The 25,918-nt window shown below is 38.8% G+C and overlaps 1 protein-coding gene across 1 annotated transcript in view; it reads right to left on the minus strand.

Annotated features, from left to right (window-relative positions):
* Positions 1 to 25,918, minus strand: part of l(2)k05819 (transmembrane protein 94-like protein l(2)k05819) — a 304,060-nt gene that overhangs the window by 259,644 nt on the left and 18,498 nt on the right. Inside the window, exon 3 of the mRNA XM_067150433.2 lies at positions 6,574 to 6,694. Within this exon, the coding sequence (XP_067006534.2) occupies positions 6,574 to 6,692 (119 nt within the window). The 5' untranslated portion in view covers positions 6,693 to 6,694. The remainder of the gene's footprint in view (positions 1 to 6,573; positions 6,695 to 25,918) is intronic.

The raw sequence follows: 25,918 nt of genomic DNA on the forward strand, positions 1-25,918 counted from the left end.
GATAACCATAACAAATAAAGGGGGAGGAAATGTCACAGATGATCATAGGACCCTTAATTGGAAACAGAACCCAAAGGGCCATGACCATGGACTCCAAGAGAAGGATTAAAAAACAATGTAGAGATTCTATGCTTGTTGATCAAACTTAACTGTATGTATGATTTGTGTCAATAAATATACCTATTGCTAAGTTATACCATTTACCATAATATTAACCGTGTTTTATTTATCAACGGAATGACTACTATCCATTACCATAGATAATCAAGAGTTAGTTGCATGTTCTTCATCAAGGATAAACCACATCTTATATATTACATACAGGTTATGAATTTTTTAATATTTCGTGTAACATTGAGCGGTTAACAAGTACAAATAAACTAAATTTAAACAGGGAAAAATAATTAAATAAAAAATCAAAGATCAAAACAGAGCAATCAAAGAAAAGGATGTGGAAGTGGAATGGCCCAAGAGAGGTGGAAGCAAACATTTTATGGCTGAGGGTTCAAATAAAGGGTAACCATAAAAACACAACTTCAAAATAAATTAAAATAAAAAAAGTGAAACACAACATATTATGAAACATAACCTGCAAATTTAGAACACCGAAGATCAACAGTGTGAAAAATATAGAACCTTTACCAGGTCCACAATGCAGAGTGGAGTAATGAGACATTTTGTTCAATGTGCATTTAACATGTCAGAAAAATCCTAATACAGACTTCTCTTCTAATGAAACTTGGGCTAATCGCATATCTACTATGTCCAAACTACAAGGTTAATTTACAATAATAGATTACAAGGTATAGCTTGGACAATACAAAGTTTGAATGGGTGATGTGTTACACGTTCACTGAAACAAATTTCTTATTACATGAAAGAATATCTTAAAATTGTACAGCACTACGGTACTGAGGCTAAGCCAAATGGAACCCATTACATCCAAGTTATCAAAACAGTTAGTAAAACTGACTTGCCTCAATAAAAGGTGAGGACAGAAGTACACAGATCTTTACTGAATTGTTCCATCTTGTTCTAGGTCTCCCTATTGCTCTCTTTCCCTTGAACTTCATCGCCCATCATCTGTTTTGGCATTCTTTCCTCCTTCATCCTCTTTACGTGTCCAAACCATCTTATTACAGACTATAAACAAATACGTTAGAGACAATATACGACACACGGATTTAGCCTTGTTAAAATGGGAGACAATTCGGCGGTGGCGCTCCTAGTGACTTGACCTGAAAAGTCGCGCTAAATTCAAATATCACTGGAAATGCATATACGAAAATGGATAAATAAATTACGTCTAGAAAGAAATTATTATTGAGATATTAACTGCGAAGTTGCTAAAGCAATTCTGGATAAATGAATGAAGAATTATTTAAAAGGTTAATATTTAAAGACTGAAATTAGAAATATAAACATGGACTGCTGTGAAATGGGTTGATCTTTCATTTATTCATTACTTTTTTTTTTTCTTTAGCATTCCTGCCTGAACTTTTACGGTTAGATTTGTCTTTTTTCTCATTTAAAAATCATTGTATCATCACATTAAGACAATGTCAATAAAAATATCGGCACATTCCTTACACACATGATGCAATGAATTAACATTTAAAAGCTGGACAATTTTCCTCTTAACATGAGCCTACTAAAAGAAAGAAAATCTATAAAATCCCAGCTTTAATCTGAGAAGAAGGATAAAAGAAAGAAAAGTATGAAAATGTTGTCGATAGTGATGCTTTGAGGAATATTTACGTACAATTAGAGTAAAAATGTAACATACTCTTGGCTGTACAGTCGAGGATTTTTAAAGCCGCTGGCCTGGAAATGATCTGAACAGATCTTATAATTCTTATACAAGCGTAACGTCCCTTCTTTCTTGTACACCTGATCCAAATCACTTCTGTGACATTTCAAAACCCACAGATCAGACCTACAACAACACCGATATTGAAGGTTAACTGCTGCACTATACAATAAAATATGCGTATTATATTTTAAGCCAGTTAAAATATAGGTCGAGCAGGTCAGAAGATTATGAAGTACTATAAATATCTTTGTCACTGGAAGAATATATATGCAAACACAATATTACTTACATTTTCTTGTCACGAGGGTAGCGAAAGAAAGACTGTGCTTTCTTCTCTACTTCATAGTTACTGCAGCCAAACACAGCACATACCTTTCCCATGTTGGGAGGAGATATCAAGGAATGACACACACTACTATTTAATTACGTCAACTCACTGAAAATGAATAAATAACACCAAAAACTTCACACACAAATACACGTGCTCTTATGACAGAACCAGTAGTTCTCAGGTCTACCCGCTAGAGAGAGCTCTAATAGCTGTCCCTCGATATCTCGCTGAGTGTCGTGTATTGTCTCTACTGTATTTGCTATAAATCTCATGTTTGATCCGTACTGATGGTTGAACGTTTTACAAATTGTCAAATTGTATTTAATTTTCCTCCTAGTCAATACATAATATACATCTAGTTAAGATGAGCTTTTAATTAGACATGTTTCAACCCAACATAGGGTCATCATAAGTAAAATACATACATAATAATAATTAAAACCATTAGACATTCGACTGTACACAGTGCTTCTTAAAAAGTTTTTTTTTTTTTAACCGGGTGAGTCGGCCGTGCGGTTAGGAGCGTGGTGCTGTCAGCTCGCATCCGGGAGATAGTGGGTTCGAACCCCACTGTCGGCAGCCCTGAAGATGGTTTTCCATGGTTTCCCCATTTTCACACCAAGCAAATGCTGGGGCTGTACCTTAATAAAGGCCACAGCTGCTTCCTTCCCATTCCTAGACCTTTCCTGTCCCATCATCGCCATAAGACCTATCTGTGTCGGTGCAACATAAAGCAACTAGCAAAAAAAGAAAAAAAGTTTTTTGCTAAAAATCATGATAAAGTTAAAATCTGGGTGATAGTCGTTCAGTGTACAGATACATGGTATTTGAACTACATCAAGGGGCAATGAGGTAGCTGCAACAAAAAGTCTCCAGAGCAAAAATTTTATAACGACCATCACCTCATATTTAATTTCATCATGTTTTTTAGTGAAAACGTTTTAACAAGCACTGTATACAATTGTGTTTCTAATGTTTTTAGATTATGATAATGTATTTTACTGAGGATAACCCTATGTCGGGTTACAACATGTCTAATTGAAGCTCACCTTAACTACATGTATATCATTTATTGACTAGGAGGAAAATTAAATACAATTTAACAATTCGTAAAAAAAAAAGACAAACCATCTTAGTTTACTGTTATCAATTCTCTCATTTAGGTTTTCCATTCCATCCTCCCTTCTCATATCTTTGTTTCCCAATCTGTCTTTCCTTGTCTTTCCTATCATACTATCATAACATTAAATCTTGAAACATCACAATATGGAGTAACCAGATGTAAAGAGCGTCAAAACTGACATGTGGCTTACAGGGTGACCAATAATTTCACTAAACGATCTTGAAAACTTGCCAATCTTGAAAAATTTACTTGATTTTGAATAAAACTCACATTGCACATCATACTTTGCAATATTAACTATTGAGGTGACCAAAAGCGGTGGTGGTTGCTACTTTTTAAGATCCGACCATTCAGAATGAAGGTAGCACCAAAAAAAAAAAAAAGGAAGGGAAGGGTCACAAGGACATGCAAATCTACTGTTGGTGTCAGAAGTGAAGAGAACAACAGCTGACCAAGGAAGGTCAAACAGGAAAGGATTTTTCTCAAGCCTGATTTTATTACCATCAACATTCATTACACAATGAATTCTATTGTTAAAAATTAATGTTCTTTCATACTGAGCATATTTTAAAAATATTCCTTCCTCCTGTCCAGCAATAACGGTAGAGAGGCCAGGCGGAGGTCTTTTGAGTTGATGCCCAAGAGCGACCTGCAAGTCTGAAAGGATGGGGCCCTGCCTAGCATGAAATTTAATGTTGAGAGATCACCCACCCACTCCTCATGCCCAGGAATTAACCAACAGAGGTTAAAATCCCAAACCCAGCCAAGAATCAAATCTGAGATCCCTTAGACTAAATGCTAGCATGCTAGGAGCCAGCTCCTGACCAATGATTCCATTGGATCTACAAGTAGTTTACCTAATTTACCCAAAATGCTACTCATTTTCCTTTGCCCTTCCTGCCTTAAGATTTTTTATTCCACTCTAGAAAGCTTTAGTTGCAGCTTGAAAAACTTGCCAAGTTATTTCTGAAGTATTAAATGATTTATTTTCTTGACTCTACAATTATGTATTTGGCTCCATTTCCTTCCTCTCTCTACTGTTCCCTATGTAGATTGGTTCTTGTATGGAGCCATTTAAAATTATTTTTATGTTTACAAACTGTCCTAACTTCATCATTCTACTAAGCGCAACAGAAAGGTAAACAGGAACAAACATGAAAACATAAAAAGACCAGGACTATCGCTGCATCTTAACACACTACAGTATTCATAGACAACCTCTTCCCTGTGCTGACCCTGGTTTTTCCTTCTCCTTTTTCTTGTCTTTATCTTTCTCTTATCTTTTCCCATATCAGGAAAAATAATTCTTAATCAGGGCCCCCTCTGTGAGTATGAATATCTGCCCCTCTGATGGAGGAGAAACAAGCCTGTCAGGGGCTGAGAAGAAAGAGACTGGAAGAATTAGTATGAATATTTGCCCACCCGATTTAGAAGAAACAAACCTGTCAATGGCTGAAAAAAAAAAAAAAATAAAAAAAAAATAAAAAAAAAAAAATAAAAATAAAAAATAAAATAAAATAAATTGGAAGAACTAGATTGATGAAGGTGATGATGATGCTTGTTGTTTTAAGGGGCCTAACATCAAAGGTCATCGGCCCCGATTGATGAAGGAACAGCCAGTCTATGATGACAGCAGAGTGACATGATGAGGCGATTATACTTGACTCTGATATCTGTAGGTTCCTCTGCTCTAATTAGCATATCACTGTCTTTATCCTTGTGTGTGTTCATATACCCTTGCTAAATTTCCATCTTCAGTCATTTTTATTTATAAAATTTTTGCTTCATTTCCATCGTGTACCAATTCTTCAATCGCTACATAGGTAGGCAACATCATCAACAAGGAGATGTTCTGTTAGGTTGGGTAAATATGGAAAGTTTTAACCCTCGCAAAACACGGGAAAGATACTGGTAGTGATTATTAAAGAGAAAGCAGAGTACAACTGGACCACCATCCTCTCTTAACACTAAATAATATATAATCATATGGCCTCAGCTACTGTGTGTAAGCATTCAAATATGACACCATCTGGCTGCTTCCTCGTCAATTTCAATGTTCTCTTTTACTCTAGGCCTACTAGGTGACAGACCGAGTAAACCAAAATCTCAGCTACCGTGTGCAGACATTTCAATTTGATGCCATGTGGCTGTCTGCTCGTCAATTTTGACGTTCCGTTTTACTCTAGGCTCACTAGATGGCAGACTGAGTAAACTCTCTTGGGCATCTACGGCTGAGTTTAAATTAATTTTGTTAGGTAAACACTAAATGTGTTACCAGAGATCTTTTACAAGCCAACAGTGAACGACGAGGAGTGTTGAATGGACTTTATCCTGCCTTTCAAAAATCCAACTACCTCTGTCAGGTTTAAAACTCGCTATCTTGGAATCCGGATGCTGAAACTCGACCATTGATCCACAGAGGGAGCTTCTCTTAATACTACTGTAATCGTAGAGTAACATGGAGAGGATCAACCCTTTGAAGAATGAAGGTATCGACAAAAGAAAGGGAAGGACCATGAGAGGCATGAAAGTGAAAAACATCACCCTTGGCCTCGCAAACCTACTACCGTCAAGGTTCGAAAACAACAAGAACTGATCAAGAGCAATACTAGACTCGGCTTGAGGCGTCGTGGTCACTAACCCTTACTTCCAAGATGAGAGCCCCAGGAGTTTCCTTCCTGTCATGTCATCTCTTACGACAGGCAGGAGATAGCGTCAGTGTATCTGCAGGAAAGTAAAGTATTTCGGTCACATCTTCAGAAATGACAAATACAGCCTGGTACAACTGATCACGAAAGACAAGACAGAAGGGAAATATGGATGTGGGTAGCGAAGATTTTTCTGGATGAATAACCTCCGATAGTGGTTCAACATCCACGATACTGCAACTCTGACACGGGAAACACAGAATAGGAAACATTTCTAGATGATGGTCATCAATATTCAGCAAGAAGATAAAAGCAGAAAAAGAGTGTGTTTTCAAGGAACAAGAACACAATGACTCAAAGAAATGGTCAGTACAGAACCAAATACAGAGGAAGAAAACATGACATGGCTGAAGTGAGATAGTGTACCCTACAATAAGCACACAAGAGGTAGAACTGGAAAGATAATAGGTAAACTTGACATCAACGCCATATAAAATGCACACAGAATGAAAACTCTAAACTACAGCTAAAACAAGCAGGTTTCACACAAGACACAGGAACAGAGACGTAAATCCTGAACACAGGGCAAATAATTTTAAAATGTTGTGAGTTTTGTATTTGGCAAGTTAGTTAAGACAGTATCTGACCATAAACTCACCCTTTATGTTTAGACTGCTCATACTCTTCCACTACAGAAGTAATATCTTGATGAAGGCGGTTAAGGGCCTCCTGCGTAGTCAGACCAACAGGACAGCTATCGCCTCTCTCTGAATCCATGTCTACAAAAAAAGTATATCAACACTGCAATGACATCATAGTGGTTTGAATTCTAAATAACTTCACTTAACATTTCAACAGATCAATATAATATAAATTTTATGAACATTTAGTATTGATAATATTGTTATAAATCACATGGAAGGGTGGGGGTGGTTGAGATGAATATGATGACGACGATAATAAAATATGATATGGCTGAAGTGAGATACAACAACCACACAACAGGTAGGATTAGAAAGATAATAATAGGTAAACTTGACAACACCACCATATAAAATGCACACAGAATGAAAACTCTAATGTACAGCTAAAACAAGCCATATCATGTGGGAAGTGGTCAATACAAAAATAGAGAGAAACAAACACAAGTGACAAATCAAGTCATATAAAGAAAGATAAGAACATAAACAAGAGCACAACATAGGATAAGACAATGACAGAGCAGTGAGAGCAGTGTGGGAAGATGGAGCAACAGAAGTTTCTTTTTTTTTACAATTTGCTTTATGTCACTCCGACACAGATAGGTTTTATGGCGATAATGGGATAGGAAAGAAAGGAATTGGCCTTAATTAAGGTACAGCCTCAGCATTTGCCTGGTGTGAAAATAGGAAACCACGGAAAACCATCCTCAGAGCTGTTGACGGTGGGGTTCGAATCCACTATCTCCCAGATGCAAGTTCACAGCTGAGCACCCCTAACTGCACAAACAACTTGCCCAGTGGAGCAACAGAAAGATGAGACAAGAATATTTTCTTTTTGCTTGTTGCTTTACGTCGCACCAACACAGATAGGTCTTATGGCGATGATGGGACAGGAAAGGGCTAGGAGTGGGAAGGAAACAGCCATTGATTTAATTAAGGTACAGCCCCAGCTTTTACCTGGCGTGAAAATGAGAAACCACGGAAAACCATCTTCAGGACTGCCGACAGTGGGGTTTGAATCCACTATCATCCAAATACTGGATTCTGGACTCAGTTAAGCGACTGCAGCTATACTGAGCTCAGTATATCTATACGTCCACCTATTCAATAATATAAAAATCCCTTTAGATTATTTTACTTAATTGTTGGTATATGTTTCAGCTCATTTGAGCCACCATCAACCATTAAAACTTCATAATTGACTAAGATATAATATGGAATGAGGATTTCAGACATCATCTAAGTTGTTCATAACAAAACAATTTTGTTCTACCTAATTAACGTCTTAAACAAAATACATGAGTGAATGGAGACTGAGTACAATTAAAAAAGTACAAACTATTAAAAATTCTTGTTAAAGGCCCTTGACTTCACAAACAGTTGGGATCTTCATGGAGAAGTTCAAATACACTGACTGACAGAGCAAATGCAACGCCAAGAAGGAGTGGTTCGAAAGGGATGAAAGTTGGGGAATAAACAGAGACGGCACGGACGAATAATTGATGTTTATTTCAAACCGATATGCAGGTTACACAATGCGCACGGCATCGACTCAGTAGGATGTAGGACCACCGCAAGCGGCGATGCACGCAGAAACACGTCGAGGTACAGAGTCAATAAGAGTGCGGATGGTGTCCTGAGGGATGGTTCTCCATTCTCTGTCAACCATTTGCCACAGTTGGTCGTCCGTACGAGGCTGGGGCAGAGTTTGCAAACGGCGTCCAATGAGATCCCACACGTGTTCGATTGGTGAGAGATCCGGAGAGTACGCTGGCCACGGAAGCATCTGTACACCTCGTAGAGCCTGTTGGGAGATGCGAGCAGTGTGTGGGCGGGCATTATCCTGCTGAAACAGAGCACTGGGCAGCCCTTGAAGGTACGGGAGTGCCACCGGCCACAGCACATGCTGCACGTAGCGGTGGACATTTAACGTGCCTTAAATACGCACTAGAGGTGACGTGGAATCATACGCAATAGCGCCCCAAACCATGATGCCGCGTTGTCTAGCGGTAGGGCGCTCCACAGTTACTGCCGGATTTGACCTTTCTCCACGCCGACGCCACACTCGTCTGCGGTGACTATCACTGACAGAACAGAAGCGTGACTCATCAGAGAACACGACGTTCCGCCATTCCCTCATCCAAGTCGCTCTAGCCCGGCACCATGCCAGGCGTGCACGTCTATGCTGTGGAGTCAATGGTAGTCTTCTGAGCCGACGCCGGGAGTGCAGGCCTCCTTCAACCAATCGACGGGAAATTGTTCTGGTCGATATTGGAACAGCCAGGGTGTCTTGCACATGCTGAAGAATGGCGGTTGACGTGGCGTGCGGGGCTGCCACCGCTTGGCGGCGGATGCGCCGATCCTCGCGTGCTGACGTCACTCGGGCTGCGCCTGGACCCCTCGCACGTGCCACATGTCCCTGCGCCAACCATCTTCGCCACAGGCGCTGCACCGTGGACACATCCCTATGGGTATCGGCTGCGATTTGACGAAGCGACCAACCTGCCCTTCTCAGCCCGATCACCATACCCCTCGTAAAGTCGTCTGTCTGCTGGAAATGCCTCCGTTGACGGCGGCCTGGCATTCTTAGCTATACACGTGTCCTGTGGCACACGACAACACGTTCTACAATGACTGTCGGCTGAGAAATCACGGTACGAAGTGGGCCATTCGCCAACGCCGTGTCCCATTTATCGTTCGCTACGTGCGCAGCACAGCGGCGCATTTCACATCATGAGCATACCTCAGTGACGTCAGTCTACCCTGCAATTGGCATCAAGTTCTGACCACTCCTTCTTGGTGTTGCATTTGCTCTGTCAGTCAGTGTATAAATAAATTTAGTGCTGAGCTTTATATACGTAGGCAAGTCAGTAAGTATCTGCAATTTTGCTCTAATTGTCTTTAGGTTGGCATTGTGTGACCACCAGCCGCTAGATGGCACCATTGTCCAGCACTATCAGATCAGTACAGCTTGCGCTGTTGCGACATAAAGATGGCCGCGCCACTCACTGTTTGCACCAAAGAAGAACAGGGCTCCGTAATTTTTTTCTTTTTTTTCGTGGTCTGAGGGTGTACCAGGAGCAGAAATTTATAGAAGACTTTCAGCACAATACGGGGACAATGTTGTGCCACAGCAAAGTGTTTACAAGTGGACTGAACAATTCAAAAGGGGTCGCTCGAGCGTGAAGGTTGAGGAAAGATCCAGGTGTCCATCTGCAGCTGTAACTGATGCCAATATTGAATTAGTGCATGATATGATCCTGAATAACATATGAATGACTGTTGATGACGTGGCAAACCATATGCAGATTAGCCATGGTTCTGCATATGAAATCATGCATTACAAGCTTAACTTTCAAAAAGTCTTGTTCGAGACGGGTTCCAAAACAACTCAATGAAAAGCAATCGTGTAAGAATCTGTCAGCACCTACTGAACCGTCATGCTAACAAAGGTGAAACGTTTCTGAAACGGATCATCACTGGAGATGAAAAATGGATTCACCACTTCGAACCAGAGAGCGAACGTCAAAGCACGGAATAGAAACATCCCAGATTCCCAGCCAAAAAGAAATTCTAAAGTCAACCTTCTGCAGGACAAGTGATGCTCACAGTGTTTTGGGACTCTCAAGGTGGAAACAGTAAACAGTGAAGAAAAAAAAAAAAAAAAAAAATAATCGTATGGCCTCAGCTACCACGTGCAGACATTTCAATTTGACGCCATCTGGCTGTCTGCTCGTCAATTTCGACGTTCCGTTTTACTGTAGACCCACTAGATGGCAGACCGAGTAAACCGAAACTCTACTGGGCGTCTATGGCTGAGATTGAATGAATTTTGTCAGGTAAACACCAAATGTGCCACCAGAGATCATCGTATGACATGGAGTGTCGAATGGAGTTTTTTTCCGCCCGATATCAGATTACCATCTGTTTGGTCCACTTAAAAATGCTCTAAGAGGCCATCGATTCAGCTCCGATCAACAAGTGAAGGAAGCGGTTCATACGTGGCTTGCTGTGCAACCAAAAATCTTTTTTTGCAGAAGATACCAGAAAGCTTGTGAAATGGTGGACCATGTGCATTAAAAAGCAGGGTGACAATGTTGAAAAATGGTATCAGTAAAAAGTGTGTACTCTTTTTGTAATAAATTATAAAAATTGACTGCAGATACTTATTAACTTGCCCTTGTATATAAAAAGGTTATATGTGCTCTCTTTTGCAGTGGACAGTGTGACGTGAAGAAGGTACTATACAGATACTTCTTTCAGCTTGATTTTTGTTTTGACTTTTCTACTCATGGTTTCAGTCAGTGCTGTGCTAAGCACATAACAACATTTGATAACAAGTTCCACTCCACTGATCCATAAAATTCTCTTACATACCAAACTACAACTTCTGCACAAACAATGTAAATTTATAACATATTTTAACTTCTCCATGAAGATATCAAATGACTGTGAAGTCAAGGGACTTTAACAAGAATGTTAATAGTCATTTATTTGGCAACATCAGTTTGTACATCTTTTCAATTGTATTCAGTCTCGACTTGTTCATGCATTTTAATTGTTTAAGATATTAATTAGGTAGAACAAAACAGTTTTAACATGTACAACATAGGTGATTTATGAATTCTTCATTCCATATTATATCTCAGTCAATTTTCTTATGAAGTTTTAATGGCTGATTATGGCACAAATGAGCTGAAACATGTACCGACAATGAATGTAAAATAATCTAAACAGATTATTAAATGATATAAGTATTGAATAGGTGGGCATATAGATACTTCTTTAGATCATAATAGTCAATACAGAACCTAAAGAATAAATTTCATTAATTGTAATAATTGGGTGTGTAGTGGTGATTATGCCTTTGCTGGCAGGACCTAGTGTTTACAGTGCACTATGTCTTCTGGTATGGGCTAGAGCAATTTTGTTACTTTCATTGATCTGTCTCTGTCTTATCCTTGGCTTTGACAATATGAAATTGACTGAGGTATGAGCGATACTAGTAATGCCATTCTTTGTGCAGCCAGTCCCTGCTATGAATGGTATGAAAATGTTGTTCATAGGGTCGGTTGGTGCATGCATTTCAGTGGGCTTGGCAGACTGATTTGTAATAGCAAAATCTGGCTCGGTGAGGAAAGCAACGGGAAACTACCTCACTCCTCATGTCCCTAATACACCTCATCAGTGATACCTAGGCCATCTATGACAGCTGATGGCAGAGCTGTTGAGGATCCAACCAGCCTTAGGGCTGAAGACTGAACATACATACATAGTGGTGATTATTGTTTTAACAGGTAGTACAACTGGGCAACCATAAATCATAGAGAAAACTGGAAGAGGTCAGACACTTTGAAAAATGAAAATATAGGGAAAAGAAAGGCAAGGCCACAAAGGACATGAATATGAAATATTCCCTAGGCCTAGCAAATCTATTACTGTCAGAGTCTGAATTGACCATGGGAGGTCAGACAGGAAAGATGAAAGCGAGGAGCCTGACACAAGTTAAGTGGAAGCAATGACAGACTCAGCAAGGGGATCTGTGGTTGCCAACCCACACTACAAAGCTCAGAGCCCATAGTAACCTTTTTTTGTCACTTCTTACAACATGCAGGAGATACCGTGGCTATATTCTACTGTGGGGGTGGGAGGGAATTATCGGAGGAATTGTTGTTTCAAGAGACCAGTATATTGTTCTTGTTCTCTCAGATCATGTTTGTCCTTGTCTCCTCTTTCTGTTACTTCCACTTCTGATGCTGACCTCTGATTGTGTTTATACTATTGTGTATTCCTATTCAGGTTGAGATTGACACTGATAGATTGAGAAGAAGGTGCAGGTTAGAAAGAAACTGAAATAGGAATGGTTGTGGAAGTAACGAGAGATTGAAGGAACTTACTACAAAACTGAATTCAGCAAACAGTCAGGTAATGATAACATGATGGCAAACATAATTAATTAGCAGTCACATCAATTTTACGGAAAAATGGAAGGGAATGTATTAGCACTCCAAGGCAGGAACAGGATCCACGAAGGACATTTCAGGGACCATTAATGAGCAAGAGGAGTGTATATGTGAGGACTTACAGAAGGTAAAAATACTCAGTCAGCAGTATGTTGAGGTAGTTGGATACAAGGATAATGTCCAGGTAGAGGAGGTTACAAGTTCTGGCAAAGTACTGAAATTTACCAATGGTGATAAAGTTATTTACAAAACGACACAAAAGTTGAAAACTAGAAAAGCAACTGGGATTGATAAGTTTCCCGGTGATATACTAAAGGCAATGGGTTGGGATATAGTGCCGTGTATGAAATATTTATTTGATTACTGTTTGAGTGAAGGAGCTATACCAAATGAAAGGACAGTTGCTACAGCAGCCCCAGGCCCCAATATAAAAGGAAAAGAGTGATAAACATAAAGCAGATAATTACAGATCAGTCAGTTTGACATGTATTGCATGTAACGTTTGTGAAATTACTAACTGAATTAACAACACAAGGAAGTTTTTTACATCCTTTATTAACAGCATGCTCCATTACAGAAAGTAATACTACATGCTTATATATACGTAATGAAAATGAAAATCCACAGCTTGTTTCAAGTCATTCGACCGGGTCATCAATGGAATGAAGACCCTATCTAGCGTTGAGGATAGGAAATGTGCCGGCTGCTGAAGCCTGTCGCACTCCTCTGGGGCAATGATAAATGACTGACAGATGAAATGTTAATGGAGAGTGTTGCTGGAATGAGAGATGACAGGGAAAAACTGAGTACCCGGAGAAAAACCTGTCCCGCCTCCGCTTTGTCCAGCACAAATCTCAAATGGAGTGACCGGGATTTGAACCACGGTATCCAACGGTGAGAGGCCGATGCACTGCCGCCTGAGCCACGGAGGCTTCTCTGTATATATATATATATATATATATATAATGACAGTAGGCCTATTAATTAATACCCCATATACAATTATTTACATATGTCCAACCCTTGTCCCGTTTCCCTACGGGGTCGGGTATGAGGTGAGATGAATTTGTCGTGGCGGTTTTTTATGACCGGATGCCCTTCCTGACGTCAACCTCATCAGAGGAGTTAATGAGAGATGAAATGAATGACGTGATATATGATAGTAGGGAGAGGGTGAAACCCGGTGCCGGCACATAGCCTACTCCTGTCGAATAGCACCAAGGGGTCTGCTCAAGGCTTAACGTCCCCATCCGACGGACGAATCACCATCAACAGCGTCATATGCCCTCACTCCATGTGAGCACTGCGGAGAGGTTTGGAATTTAATCCAGGCTTTTGGCACGCAATCTAGTGATTAGAAATTGTATACCACCACCTCCCCTACCCTGCCGGCCAACATTCTGATGGTGAAAATTTTTTCGACCAACGGGACTCGAACCGGCTAACCTCGGTGTTAGACCGTTTTTAGACTTCAGCGCCTTAACGATCATGGCCACCAGGCGGCACATATGACTTTTGTAAATATTTCATTTAACTGCTATTTCGTTGTAACATGTCAAAATTTATTTTGTTTACAAATTTATAAAATCCATGAGTTCATATTTCTCCACCAGTCAGTGGCCCACTGACTTTAACACTTCTACAAAGTTCATCTCTCCTGGAGTTGAGTAATTTACACTCCCAAGGGTCAACTGTCTGATGATTTGTTTCACCACACACACCTGTATGCTCATTTGTTATTTTGAACCTAAAGTAGTATTCACCAAATTTTCCATGGCCTGTTGTCATAGCTGTCATATTATGACTTAGGTTTAATTTAATTTTCAGCCTATTCCGTACATTAGGAAATTATGATTTTGTTACGCTTCCATTTGTAGTGTTTTCCCACTCGCTCTCCCACAATCAAATGGTTTCCTCCCTCAGGTCTTGTTTGATTGTACAGATAGGTGTTCGATTGTAAACCACTTCTAAGTCCAGGCTGTTTGCAGCTCGTTTGGCCACATGGTCTGCAAGTTGGTTTCCTTTCTTGCCAACGTGAGCCTTGATCCACGTAAAATATATGATCCAGTTTTCTTACCGAAGATATCGTAATATACTTTGTATTTCTTCTATCAATGTATTGTGCTTGCGATTGTTTCGTAAAAGATCCAAGGTTATTTTACTGTGGATTTTTCATGTATACTGTCTATGTCTTGTAACATCACAAGGGCCTTCAGTACCACAACTTGCTCAGCCTGATTTTTGAGCATCTATTATATAATTTGAATCTAAGTTGGCGAGTTAGTTCAGAGTTGATATATATAATAGTTCAGAGTTGATATATATAACTCTTCCAGACCCGAGACCAAACTCGGTTTTGCTGCTGTCTGTGTATATCTGGAGAGTATACTGTACTTCTTCCTTTTTGTCTTGCATTAGTATGTTTTCAGCTGGGTGAGGTCAATTTTTGTAATTCTTTCTAGTCAATTTCAGTGATATCTCTCATGTGTTTAATTCTTCCTTTAATCATATTGTAATAATTTCCAAAAGTTTAATATTAATTGGAGTCATTCCAGCTAGTATGCATAATGCTTCATGTGATATCGTTCTGAAAACTTTCGTAACTTTAATATTTACTACCCTCTGCACTCGTTGACATTATAGCTTGTATTTAAGGCATCTACCCAAACAGGAACTCCATACGAGAGTAATGGAAGTATTGCTCCTTTGTAAATGATACTCATTACATCGGAATGCAGTCCACAATTAATTTTAGCTGACTTTGACAAGACGTGTATAATTTTCGTAGACTTTTCAGCTATATGTTTTATACGACTATCGAATCTGAACCCGCTGTTGATTAATATCCCCAAATATTTCATTAAATAGGTCTGTTTTATTTTGTCTTTGTTGAGATATATGCTAAAAATCTGTGGGTTTTAGGCTTTTTTCTAGACACTAGCATTACTTGAGTTTTATTTATGTTGAAAGATAGTTTATTTACTGTGGCCCAATTGGAGATTTTCAAGATTTCACTATTGGCCTTGTTTTCAATTTGCAGTGCGTTTTCACCTCTAATCAGGACCGAGACATCATCTGCAAAAGCAATCACTTTAGTGACCTCCTTATAGTTTAGTTTTAATAATGAGTCGTACTGAACAATCCATAGACCAGGTCCGTAGCAAGATCCTTGCGGGCATCCTCTGCTTACAATCCTTTCTATCTCTAAGCTGTTAATAGTTATTGTACATCTTCTCTCACTTAAGTAACCACTGATCAAGCAATAGAGGTTCTTAGTGCAACAAAATTCCTTTAATTTAAATCTATGAATTTCATTTTTGTCCGTATTGAACTGAGAATGGAAGATAGGAAACTTAAAAGGGTCCACCTTTTCAATACAAAAATGTTATAGTTTATTTACAACATATATTTACATTTGGAACTAGTTTCGACGCTGTTTGGCATCATCTTCAGCCAAAATGTGGGAAATAGGCTAGCATGTAGACATTTATATTACACAAGGCGTTACATTAAACAATACACATCTTACGAGGAGATAAAAACAGGGACGAATGTAGAAACAAATGAATCGTTGAGAAAGCAAAAGTTATAAATATTAAAAATAACCTTAACCACACATCTTGCAGTGCGAAAATGTTCGGCTTGAATGATTCCTGAATACAAACCGCACGCGCACACATTTCTGAAGAGCCAGCAGGCAGGAAAAAGTAAAGTGAAACCTTAAGAGTTCTTCTGAGAAGAGTTCATCATTTTTTTTTTTTTCTCCTATGTTCCGACTAACTAATGAAGTCTCTCTTGAGTTCCTGATAAACATACACAACAGGAAATTCTCCTTCACTCTCAACAATAGCTATAAAGACCAACGGTAAATTGCGTTTTAAATATTGTGCAGAGACGTGAAAGCATGATCTTGAACATGATATAACTTCTTCATTTAACCCAATTTTTTACACAAGGTGTTACATTAAACAATACACATCTTACGAGGAGATAAAAACAGGGACGAATATTGAAACAAATGAATCGTTGATAAAGCAAAAGTTATACATATTAAAAATAACCTTAACCACACATCTTGCAGTGCGAAAATATTTGCCTTGAATGATTCCTGAATACAAAACGCGCACACACTTCTGAAGAAGATTACAAGATTATTTTGTGCATCTACAGAATGGTGGTGTTAATGAAGCTATGTAATATAGAGAGAGACTTTCAAAAGGTGGTTAAATGAAGAAGTTATATCATGTTCAAGATCATGCTTTCACATCTCTGCACAGTATTTAAAATACAATTTACCGTTGGTCTTTATAGCTATTGTTGAGAGTGAAGGAGAATTTCCTGTTGTGTATGTTTATCAGGAACTCGAGGGAGACTTCATTAGTTAGTCGGAACATAGAAAAAATGATGAACTCTTCTCAGAAGAACTCTTAAGGTTTCACCTTACTTTTTCCTCCCTGCTGGCTCTTCAGAAGTGTGTCCGCGTTTTGTATTCAGGAATCATTCAAGGCAAATATTTTCGCACTGCAAGATGTGTGGTTAAGGTTATTTTTAATATGTATAACTTTTGCTTTATCAACGATTCATTTGTTTCAATATTCGTCCCTGTTTTTATCTCCTCGTAAGATGTGTATTGTTTAATGTAACACCTTGTGTAAAAAATTGGGTTAAATGAAGAAGTTATATCATGTTCAAGATCATGCTTTCACGTCTCTGCACAATATTTAAAACGCAATTTACCGTTGGTCTTTATAGCTATTGTTGAGAGTGAAGGAGAATTTCCTGTTGTGTATGTTTATCAGGAACTCAAGAGAGACTTCATTAGTTAGTCGGAACATAGGAGAAAAAAAAAAAAAATGATGAACTCTTCTCAGAAGAACTCTTAAGGTTTCACTTTACTTTTTCCTGCCTGCTGGCTCTTCAGAAATGTGTGCGCGTGCGGTTTGTATTCAGGAATCATTCAAGCCGAACATTTTCGCACTGCAAGATGTGTGGTTAAGGTTATTTTTAATATTTATAACTTTTGCTTTCTCAACGATTCATTTGTTTCTACATTCGTCCCTGTTTTTATCTCCTCGTAAGATGTGTATTGTTTAATGTAACGCCTTGTGTAATATAAATGTCTACATGCTAGCCTATTTCCCACATTTTGGCTGAAGATGACGCCAAACAGCGTCGAAACTAGTTCCAAATGTAAATATATGTTGTAAATAAACTATAACATTTTTGTATTGAAAAGGTGGACCCTTTTAAGTTTCCTATCTTCCAAAATTCCTTTAAGGCGTTAAGAACTTCACGCCACCAGGCACTATCAAAGGCGTCCTTTACCCGAAGCTGATCATAGTGATACTGTCCTTATTTTTCAGTGACTCCTCTATGTAGTCCTTGATGGCGATAACTGCATCCACTGTGCTGGATTGAGGCTGGAACCCAACCTGAGTGTCGTGTAGCATATTATTCAGGTATAAGGGATACATTAATCTATTTATAAACAGTTTCTCTCTAACATCTTCGTCATTATATTTAATAAGCTGAGTAGTTGATATTTGCTTACATCTTCTGAGTTTTCTTTACCTGGCTTAATTATTGGGATGATTTTGGCTATTTTCCAAATTTTAGGAAATATTCCTGTTTTTGGGCATTTGTTGTACAGTGCAGTTATATACAAGGATACTATGGTGAAAATATGTAGCAATATATTGCATGTCACCCCATCCTCTCCTGGAGTCTTTTTGCAATCCATACTCTCAATTTTGCCCTTATTTCTTCTTTTGTAAATGACCTGTCATCATCTGTGTTAGGTGGTAGCATTATTTTGATTCTTAAGCTTCTGTGGTATTCACAGCTGGTTTTATCATTATCAGGAGGTGTAAAGTGATCCATAATATAATTAATTGTGTATTGTATAGGTCCCATATGTTTTATTAAGTGTGGACAGAGTGTAGGCGCGTCTGATTTTTCCGACTGCTAATTTGTACACAGCATTCTGTGGATCAGAAGATGTGGTAATACTACAGAACTCTTTCCAAGATTTTGTTTTCTTCTGTTTAATGGCATTCTGATATTGTCATTTTATTTCATGATATTGTAATTTCCTCTGTCAGCACAATTCGTCATTTCCTGATGTTATCTGGAATCTTCTTCTTTGAGCATTCACTTTCTTCCTCATTATTGTCAGCTCTATAGTCCACCAGGGAACTGATTTGCCATTAATTGCTCTTGTTGAACATGAGTGAATTTTAAAAGATTTGTGCAAGTTGTTGTAACAATGAATTAGAATTTTTTGATGGTAACTTCTATATCTGGCTATTCAAAAACTAAGACCTATAATTCCTTGTCCAGCTGACCAAAATCTTCTGGTCTGAAGTTGTACTGTTATCTTACAGCGTTTATAAAATTTTCACTGAAACATTCATAATCGTCTTTTCTTACCACATACCTGATTCCTTGATGAAGAATGTAATGATACTATGGTCGGAGCAACTCTCTTCTTTGGCGCAGACCCAATTCCGTATTTCTTTCATAATATGTTTATTGCATATTATTAAGTTGACATTGCTGGAACCTCTGCTAGACTGAAATGTTGGTGAACCATTGTCTTCATTCATAATGTATAGCTGATTTTCTATCAAAAAATCCTCCAGTGTTCTCCCTCTGCTGTCAAACCAAAGACATGACCTAGAGTTGCTATCTATTGCTGCTACTATACCTCTTCCTTTAGCAAAATCCACAATCTTTATTTTAATCATATTGGTTTCAATATTTCGTAAAAACTTGCTGTGATCAAGTTTAAGGACCCTCTTCTGATTTCAACAATGGTTGCAACAATGGTTGATGATCAGAGCATCGACTGAATTGTTTAGCATGACAATAACACCCCTATATTTTCTATTTCCAGAGAAAAATGTTATATATTTGTCGGAATTCCTATGGGTTTGTTCTGGAAGATCCGAGGTTCTTGTAAGAATGCTATGTCAATTTGTAATTCTGTGAATAGTTGTACAACGTTTTGTGTGGCTGCTTTTGAATGCTCCAGGTTTATTTGTAGGCATCTTATAGGTGACTTTTCAGGGTGAATGTTGTGCCTCAGGGTTTTGTTAGTTGCTCGGGCCATTAATAATCTTTGTTTTCTTGATATTTCCTTAAAACTGCTAGTAGGCTTGGAGAGTTTTTGTCTAATGATGAATGATTGACACATATTTTGTCACCTTTAGTATAACTGTTGTATGTCACACAGTTAATGCATTTGTAGTCTGTCGAGGAAGCTGTGCATTCTTTCAACTCATGTCTTCCTGCTTCTGATGCACAATTATCTTTTTTGTGGTTGTATCGACAGCACTTGAAGCACCTGAGAAGTGCAATGTAGTCTTCTGAATGACATATTATCCAACTCATTTTGAGGTTATGCCGCAACAGTTTCTTTCGAACTTGTGAATTCAGTTGCACAACTAAATTCTGATTGTTCCTTTTATTACAATAAATAAATTTGGACTTAAATGTCTCCCTCCTGTAGTGCTAATTCCGGGTTTTGGGTTCTGATTATTTCTTCAACATTTTCTTTATTTATTTCATTAGGAATATTATATATTACCAGGTTTGGGTTCCTTACTGCTGAGACCTTTGCTTCCAGGGTGTTGCCACAATTCAAATTTATTGCTCAGCTCAGGACATTATCCCTTCTTTGCTTCCCATCTCAATAAGTACTCTTCCATCTTTAAGTGACTTAAAAGTCTTAATTCAAATGTTTATTACAGTTGGATTGATTTTACTTTTCAATACAGTCTTTATTCCTTTCGCAGATTCATTTATTTTAGACGTCACTGTTAGTTTGTATCGCTTATCGATCTTGGAAACGACTGATCCTACTGAGCTGGCGACGTCAGAGTAATGTCTCCTCCGCTGACAGCTAGGTGCAGCTGTAATGTCTATGCGAGGTCCAGGTTGATTCAGAGATGTAGCAGAAGATGGCACCACCTGTCCTGCCCTACTTCTGCATGGATTCTCCAGGATTTGCATCTTCTCTTCCAATTTCAAAACCATCACACTCAATTCATTGTATTGTTCATCTTTATTAGCTATGCATGCCTTAAGTTCTGTAAAAACATTCCTAAGGTTACTCATGTACTTCAAGATGAGATCCTTCAAGTCTTTATGCAAATTACTGCTCTTTTCAGTGACACTAAGTTTTCAAAGGCATCTTCAACAACACTGTTTATATTATCTGCCATCTTGACAATTTGACAGTTTGGGTTTAGGAAAGGTTGTTACAGTGATGCTCAACTTGTAGGATTCTAGCAAGATTAAGCAGATATTTTAGATTCAGGAGGTCAAATGAACTGCATCGCTGTTAACCTATCCAAGACCTTTGATAGAGCAGACCATGGGAGACCGCTGATAAAGATGAGGATTATTGGACTAGACGAAAGAGTCGTGGAATCGATGGCTACATTTCTAGAAAACAGAATTGAGATACAGTAATTAGAGTTGGTGAAGCATTATCTAATCCTACAACGATTATGGGAGGGGTCCTGCAAGGAAGTATTACTAGACCTGTACGTTTTCTTATGTATATGTTAGGCTCAAAGAAAGAAAATGCTTACTGAGCAAAAAAAAATTCACAACATGTACTCTCTTTAAATAAATCACAATGCTATATTCGTGTTGTGGCACTTGTAGAAATAACCACAACACGTTGTGAATAATTAAGAAAAACCACACAGAGAAATTTGTGTCGTGGCTTTCATGAGCCATAACATGTTCTGAACATTAGTTCATGCAACCACAAAGGCACACTGCAAACATCTGTCGAGTTTGTGTTCACTGTTGGCCGTCATTTTAGAGTGGTACGATAAATTGAGTTAATGAAGACAAGTACTGACCGCAGTTTTTTATCAATAACGAATAATACAAAATGTTACTTCAAGACGCAAAACAAGCTCAGCTTCTTAAAAATAAGCAACCAATTTCTATAGAAAAAGCAGTATCATCATCTTATACTATATGATGTCTTAAAAATTGGTGACACTGAAAAACTGATTGAAAGCGGAGCCGATTGCATTAGTAATTAAAAAATCTGTTACTTCTGTAAAGCAGAGGAACTGTCTGGTATTCTGGAAAAAGCACATACTAGCGTCAGACACAAATGGTCAAGAGGTAAGAAGATTGACCAAAGGAACCGAGGCATTTAGTCTTTCTTGAGTTGTTATGTAATTTTTGTAAGCATTGCACAGTGGGCCGAAATTGTAATTTCAGGGACACATGATTTTTCTTGTTTCACATTTCCTTTTGTTTCTTGCTATATTCTGTTGCTAAGAACAGGATCAGTTTGCAAACAAAATGTATATGATAATATTACGTTAAATGAAACAAGTATCTTTATTCGCATTTTGACACTTATCAACTACCATTACATTTACATTATATAAAATTAACAGAACCATTTTTAATTTTTCAATTATCAATCACACGCACATATACACACTTCAATCAGCAACTCTCAACAGGAAGTCTCGGCAAGTTATTTTAAATTTGAGGAAAGAGTCAATGCTCCTGACACTTACTAGCAGGGAATTCCAAAGCCTGGAACCGGTTATAATAAAAGAATAAATTATACACAGAAGAGTGGTGAGGAGGAATAGCTAGAGTGGAGCCTGAGTGAGTGTTACGGTTATGGAAGGAAGAGAGGAAGTGAAGTTTAGATGAAATATACTGGGGAGAGTTACTATGCAGAAGTTTGTGTATTAAGACAAGTATATGATAATTCACATCTCGTATCAGGTTTTAACCAGTTCAGTACTTGATAGTAAGGAGTAATATGCACATCATACCTTAGGTTAAAAATGAATGTAAGGCAACAATTCACGCCATTCTGAATTTCTTTCGCAAGTTATCACCCGCTGTCTCTGATCTTTCAAATATGACGTACAAAACTTCAGTACTAAAGGGTCAAACAAGTAAGATTCCATTTTCATAATTAGTAGCTGTAAGTCTATTGTATCAAATGCACCACTGAAATCCAGTAGCGTTAGTACTGTAACTTGTTGTTCCATAGCTAGTCTGATGTCTTCTGCTGTTACTTTAAGGAGAGCCGTGGCAGTGCTGTACCCTTTCTTTTTTTGCTAGGGGCTTTACGTCGCACCGACACAGATAGGTCTTATGGCGACGATGGGATAGGAAAGGCCTAGGAGTTGGAAGGAAGTGGCCGTGGCCTTAATTAAGGTACAGCCCCAGCATTTGCCTGGTGTGAAAATGGGAAACCACGGAAAACCATCTTCAGGGCTGCCGATAGTGGGATGTACCCTTTCTTAAAGCCCGATTGTAATGGGTCAAGGAGAGAATAGTTATTTAAATATTTCAGTACTTGATCATACACTAGTCTTTCCAGAGCCTTAGAAAGTGCTGGAAGAATAGAAACTGGGCGATAGTCAGACGTCAGTTTAGAATCGTTTATCTTGGGCACTGGGATGACATTAGCTTGTTTCCAGAGTGCAGGGAAAGTTCCATTTCTGAGACAGTAATTGAATATATGTGTGATAACCATGAGGATAGCGCCTATTATCTTCTTCTTCTTCTTCTTCTTCTTTTCTAGCCTATTTCAATCCACTGCTGGATATAGGCCTCTTCCATATGTTTCCATCGTCTTCGGTCTTGAGCCACTTGGAACCAGCGTGTTCCAGCCAACAGCTTTACGTCGTCGAGCCATCTCTTCTGGGGTCTTCCAATGCCTATTATATTATATTATGTATGAAATGCATAGGGATGTCATCTACTGCTACTGCTTTAGATTTAACAGAGTATAGTACTTTTTTAATTTGGTTGCTAGTAACCTCTTGGAAAGAAAATTGAGGACGGTTAACGTAGTTCTTTCCAGGAATTCCTTGCATTCAGTTTACCTGAAAGACAGTTTAAGTACTTAAATTTCTGATTTCTTGCTTAATTCTGTTCCTGAGTACCCGATAGTTTTCAAAATCGGATTCATTACAGGTACGTTTATACCGTCAGAACCATGAATCACGGTGAGCCATCAAATTCTTAATTTCGTCATTTAACCATGGGCAGGGGGGGGGGCGACTCACTTTCACTTGTTGTGTGGGAGCATGTTTTTGTCGTATAGGCTAATAATGAGGGAATTTAGTTTGTCTATTTTTGCGTCAATATTGTCTAGTAGTAGAATATCATTCCAGGGTAGGTTGTAGGCGTCATACTTCAGGTGATCTAGATTAGTATCTCTTATATTCCTCCAAGTGGTGAACTTAGGTTTGTATTTAGGTATGCGAAAAGAATAGGATAAGTAGACTAAGTCATGTGTTGAGATTGATGGAACAGGAATTTCGCCGTGATTTAAAACTTTCTGTGGATTGTTAGTTATGATTAGATCAATTAGTGAGTGTGAAGTGTGATTACTGCTATATATATGGTTGGTGGGATTTAATGGGAGAATCGCAAGGTTACAGGAAAATAGTATATCAAGTAGTTTGTCCTTCTGAGCTGATTCTTTCAGTAAGTTTATATTTAAGTCTCCTAATAGTATGTATGATATGTTCGTAAGTTGATACTAGGTTGAATAAACAAGCTTCCAACTCCGTCATGTTCACTATATCTGGAGGTTTATAAACTACGACGAAGAGGACTTTCATCCCTTTAATGGTGATCTCCACGAACATGAACTCTGGTCCCGGATGAGAGGCATTTTGTGATGTGCATATTACTCTACCGCTCAAGTCATTTCTGAAATAAAGGGCTACACTGCTGCCTTTCCTATCATCCGTTCTGTCCCAGCGGACAAGTTCATAATTCTTAATATTTACCATAGTGGAAGGGATGGTAGGCATTAGAAAAGTTTCTCCAATACAAAAAACATGTATGTCATTGTTGTTAACAATTGTACGTATTTCATCTAGGTGAGCAGGGAGAGAGAGCGCGTTCACATGGCAACATTGCAAACCCCTGGGCATGGAGGAGAGAGCCTGTCTCAACAAGAGACGTGTTGCGACAGACTCAGGTGGCGGGCGTTGAACTAACGGTACAAGGGGATTATGTTTAAGGCGCGCGTGCACACACACACACACACACGCACGCACATATTTAAAGAAAATATGCACATAACTAACACTATTTGAGACAAATTTGAAACTCGTGATAAACAAGAGTCCTATTACATACTTTCAAACTAGGCCTACTATAACACATTCACTCATTGACACTGATTCTGTGCTCCGCTACGCTGCCTGATGAGAACTATTAGGTCCCTAGGAGTGATCAGAGTGGTTTTCTCGCCGTCTGGTGTAATTACAGTTACACGCCCATCGGTGTATACACATTCCACAGTCCAAATGTGTCACATGCCTAATTCAAAATCCCTTTTCTTGTTGCCGTGAGGGATTCCGTGACCATGATGTTAGTGCCCTTCAATAGTTGCTTCACCCACCAGACTTGGTCCCATTGATAGTAACGCAGGAACTTAACAATTATTGGCCTGTTCCCAATGGCCACTACGTTGGCAGTCGTCCTACGCTGGTCCCCCAGTCTATGACATCTATTGATACTGTCCATGCCAATATCCAACTTAAGTCTGTTTTTAATGACGTTTATGACAGCCCCACAGGTGTCCTCAGGTGATTCCTTAACCACATGTATCAGTAGGCAATTTTGCCTACTATACTGGGCTGCTTCATCAGCCAACTCCTCTTGTTTATCCATCCTCTAATGGATCTCCCCAATGGCCTGCTTCATGTCAGCTATCTCAGCACCCATGGAGTCTCGGAAGTTCTTAAAGTCGGACCTCAGGCCGGTGAGCAGCTCCTGGGAGTTGGCGGCACTGCTGTCTGCACTGCGGTCAGAACCCATCATGGCTTCCTCCAAGCGAGCTTGAAATTCAGCCATATGGTTCTCGTACTCTGACAACCTCTTCTCGACGTCCTGGAGAGTCACTGTCCGTTTTAAATCAAAACGCGAACTTAGTGATGATGGTTGAGCACACTCAAGGAATCCCAGCTGCTAGTTATCTTGATAATTAGGCAGGTAAGTGCGGAGCAAGTTTACACGTGACTGGTTGTAGCCACCATCTTGCTGTTTATCAAGACCACCTTTTCAATACAATACAAGTTCTTGTAGTTAAGATGTACATAATATTATAAAGTCTTATTCGGTACATATTTCACCCTCCTTCAGGAGCATCATCAGCCTTGATTCAAACCTTAAAATCATTGGTCAGGATCCTGAACAATCCTTATATGTTAACAAAGATAAAAATTCTTATTATTTCGTATTTGTATAATACCTTCAAAATGACGCAATAAAAATGTCTAAACTTGTGGTTGATACAAATGATTGGTATGTTGGT

This window comes from Anabrus simplex, chromosome 6, assembly GCF_040414725.1.
Source record: "Anabrus simplex isolate iqAnaSimp1 chromosome 6, ASM4041472v1, whole genome shotgun sequence".
NCBI lineage: Eukaryota > Metazoa > Arthropoda > Insecta > Orthoptera > Tettigoniidae > Anabrus > Anabrus simplex.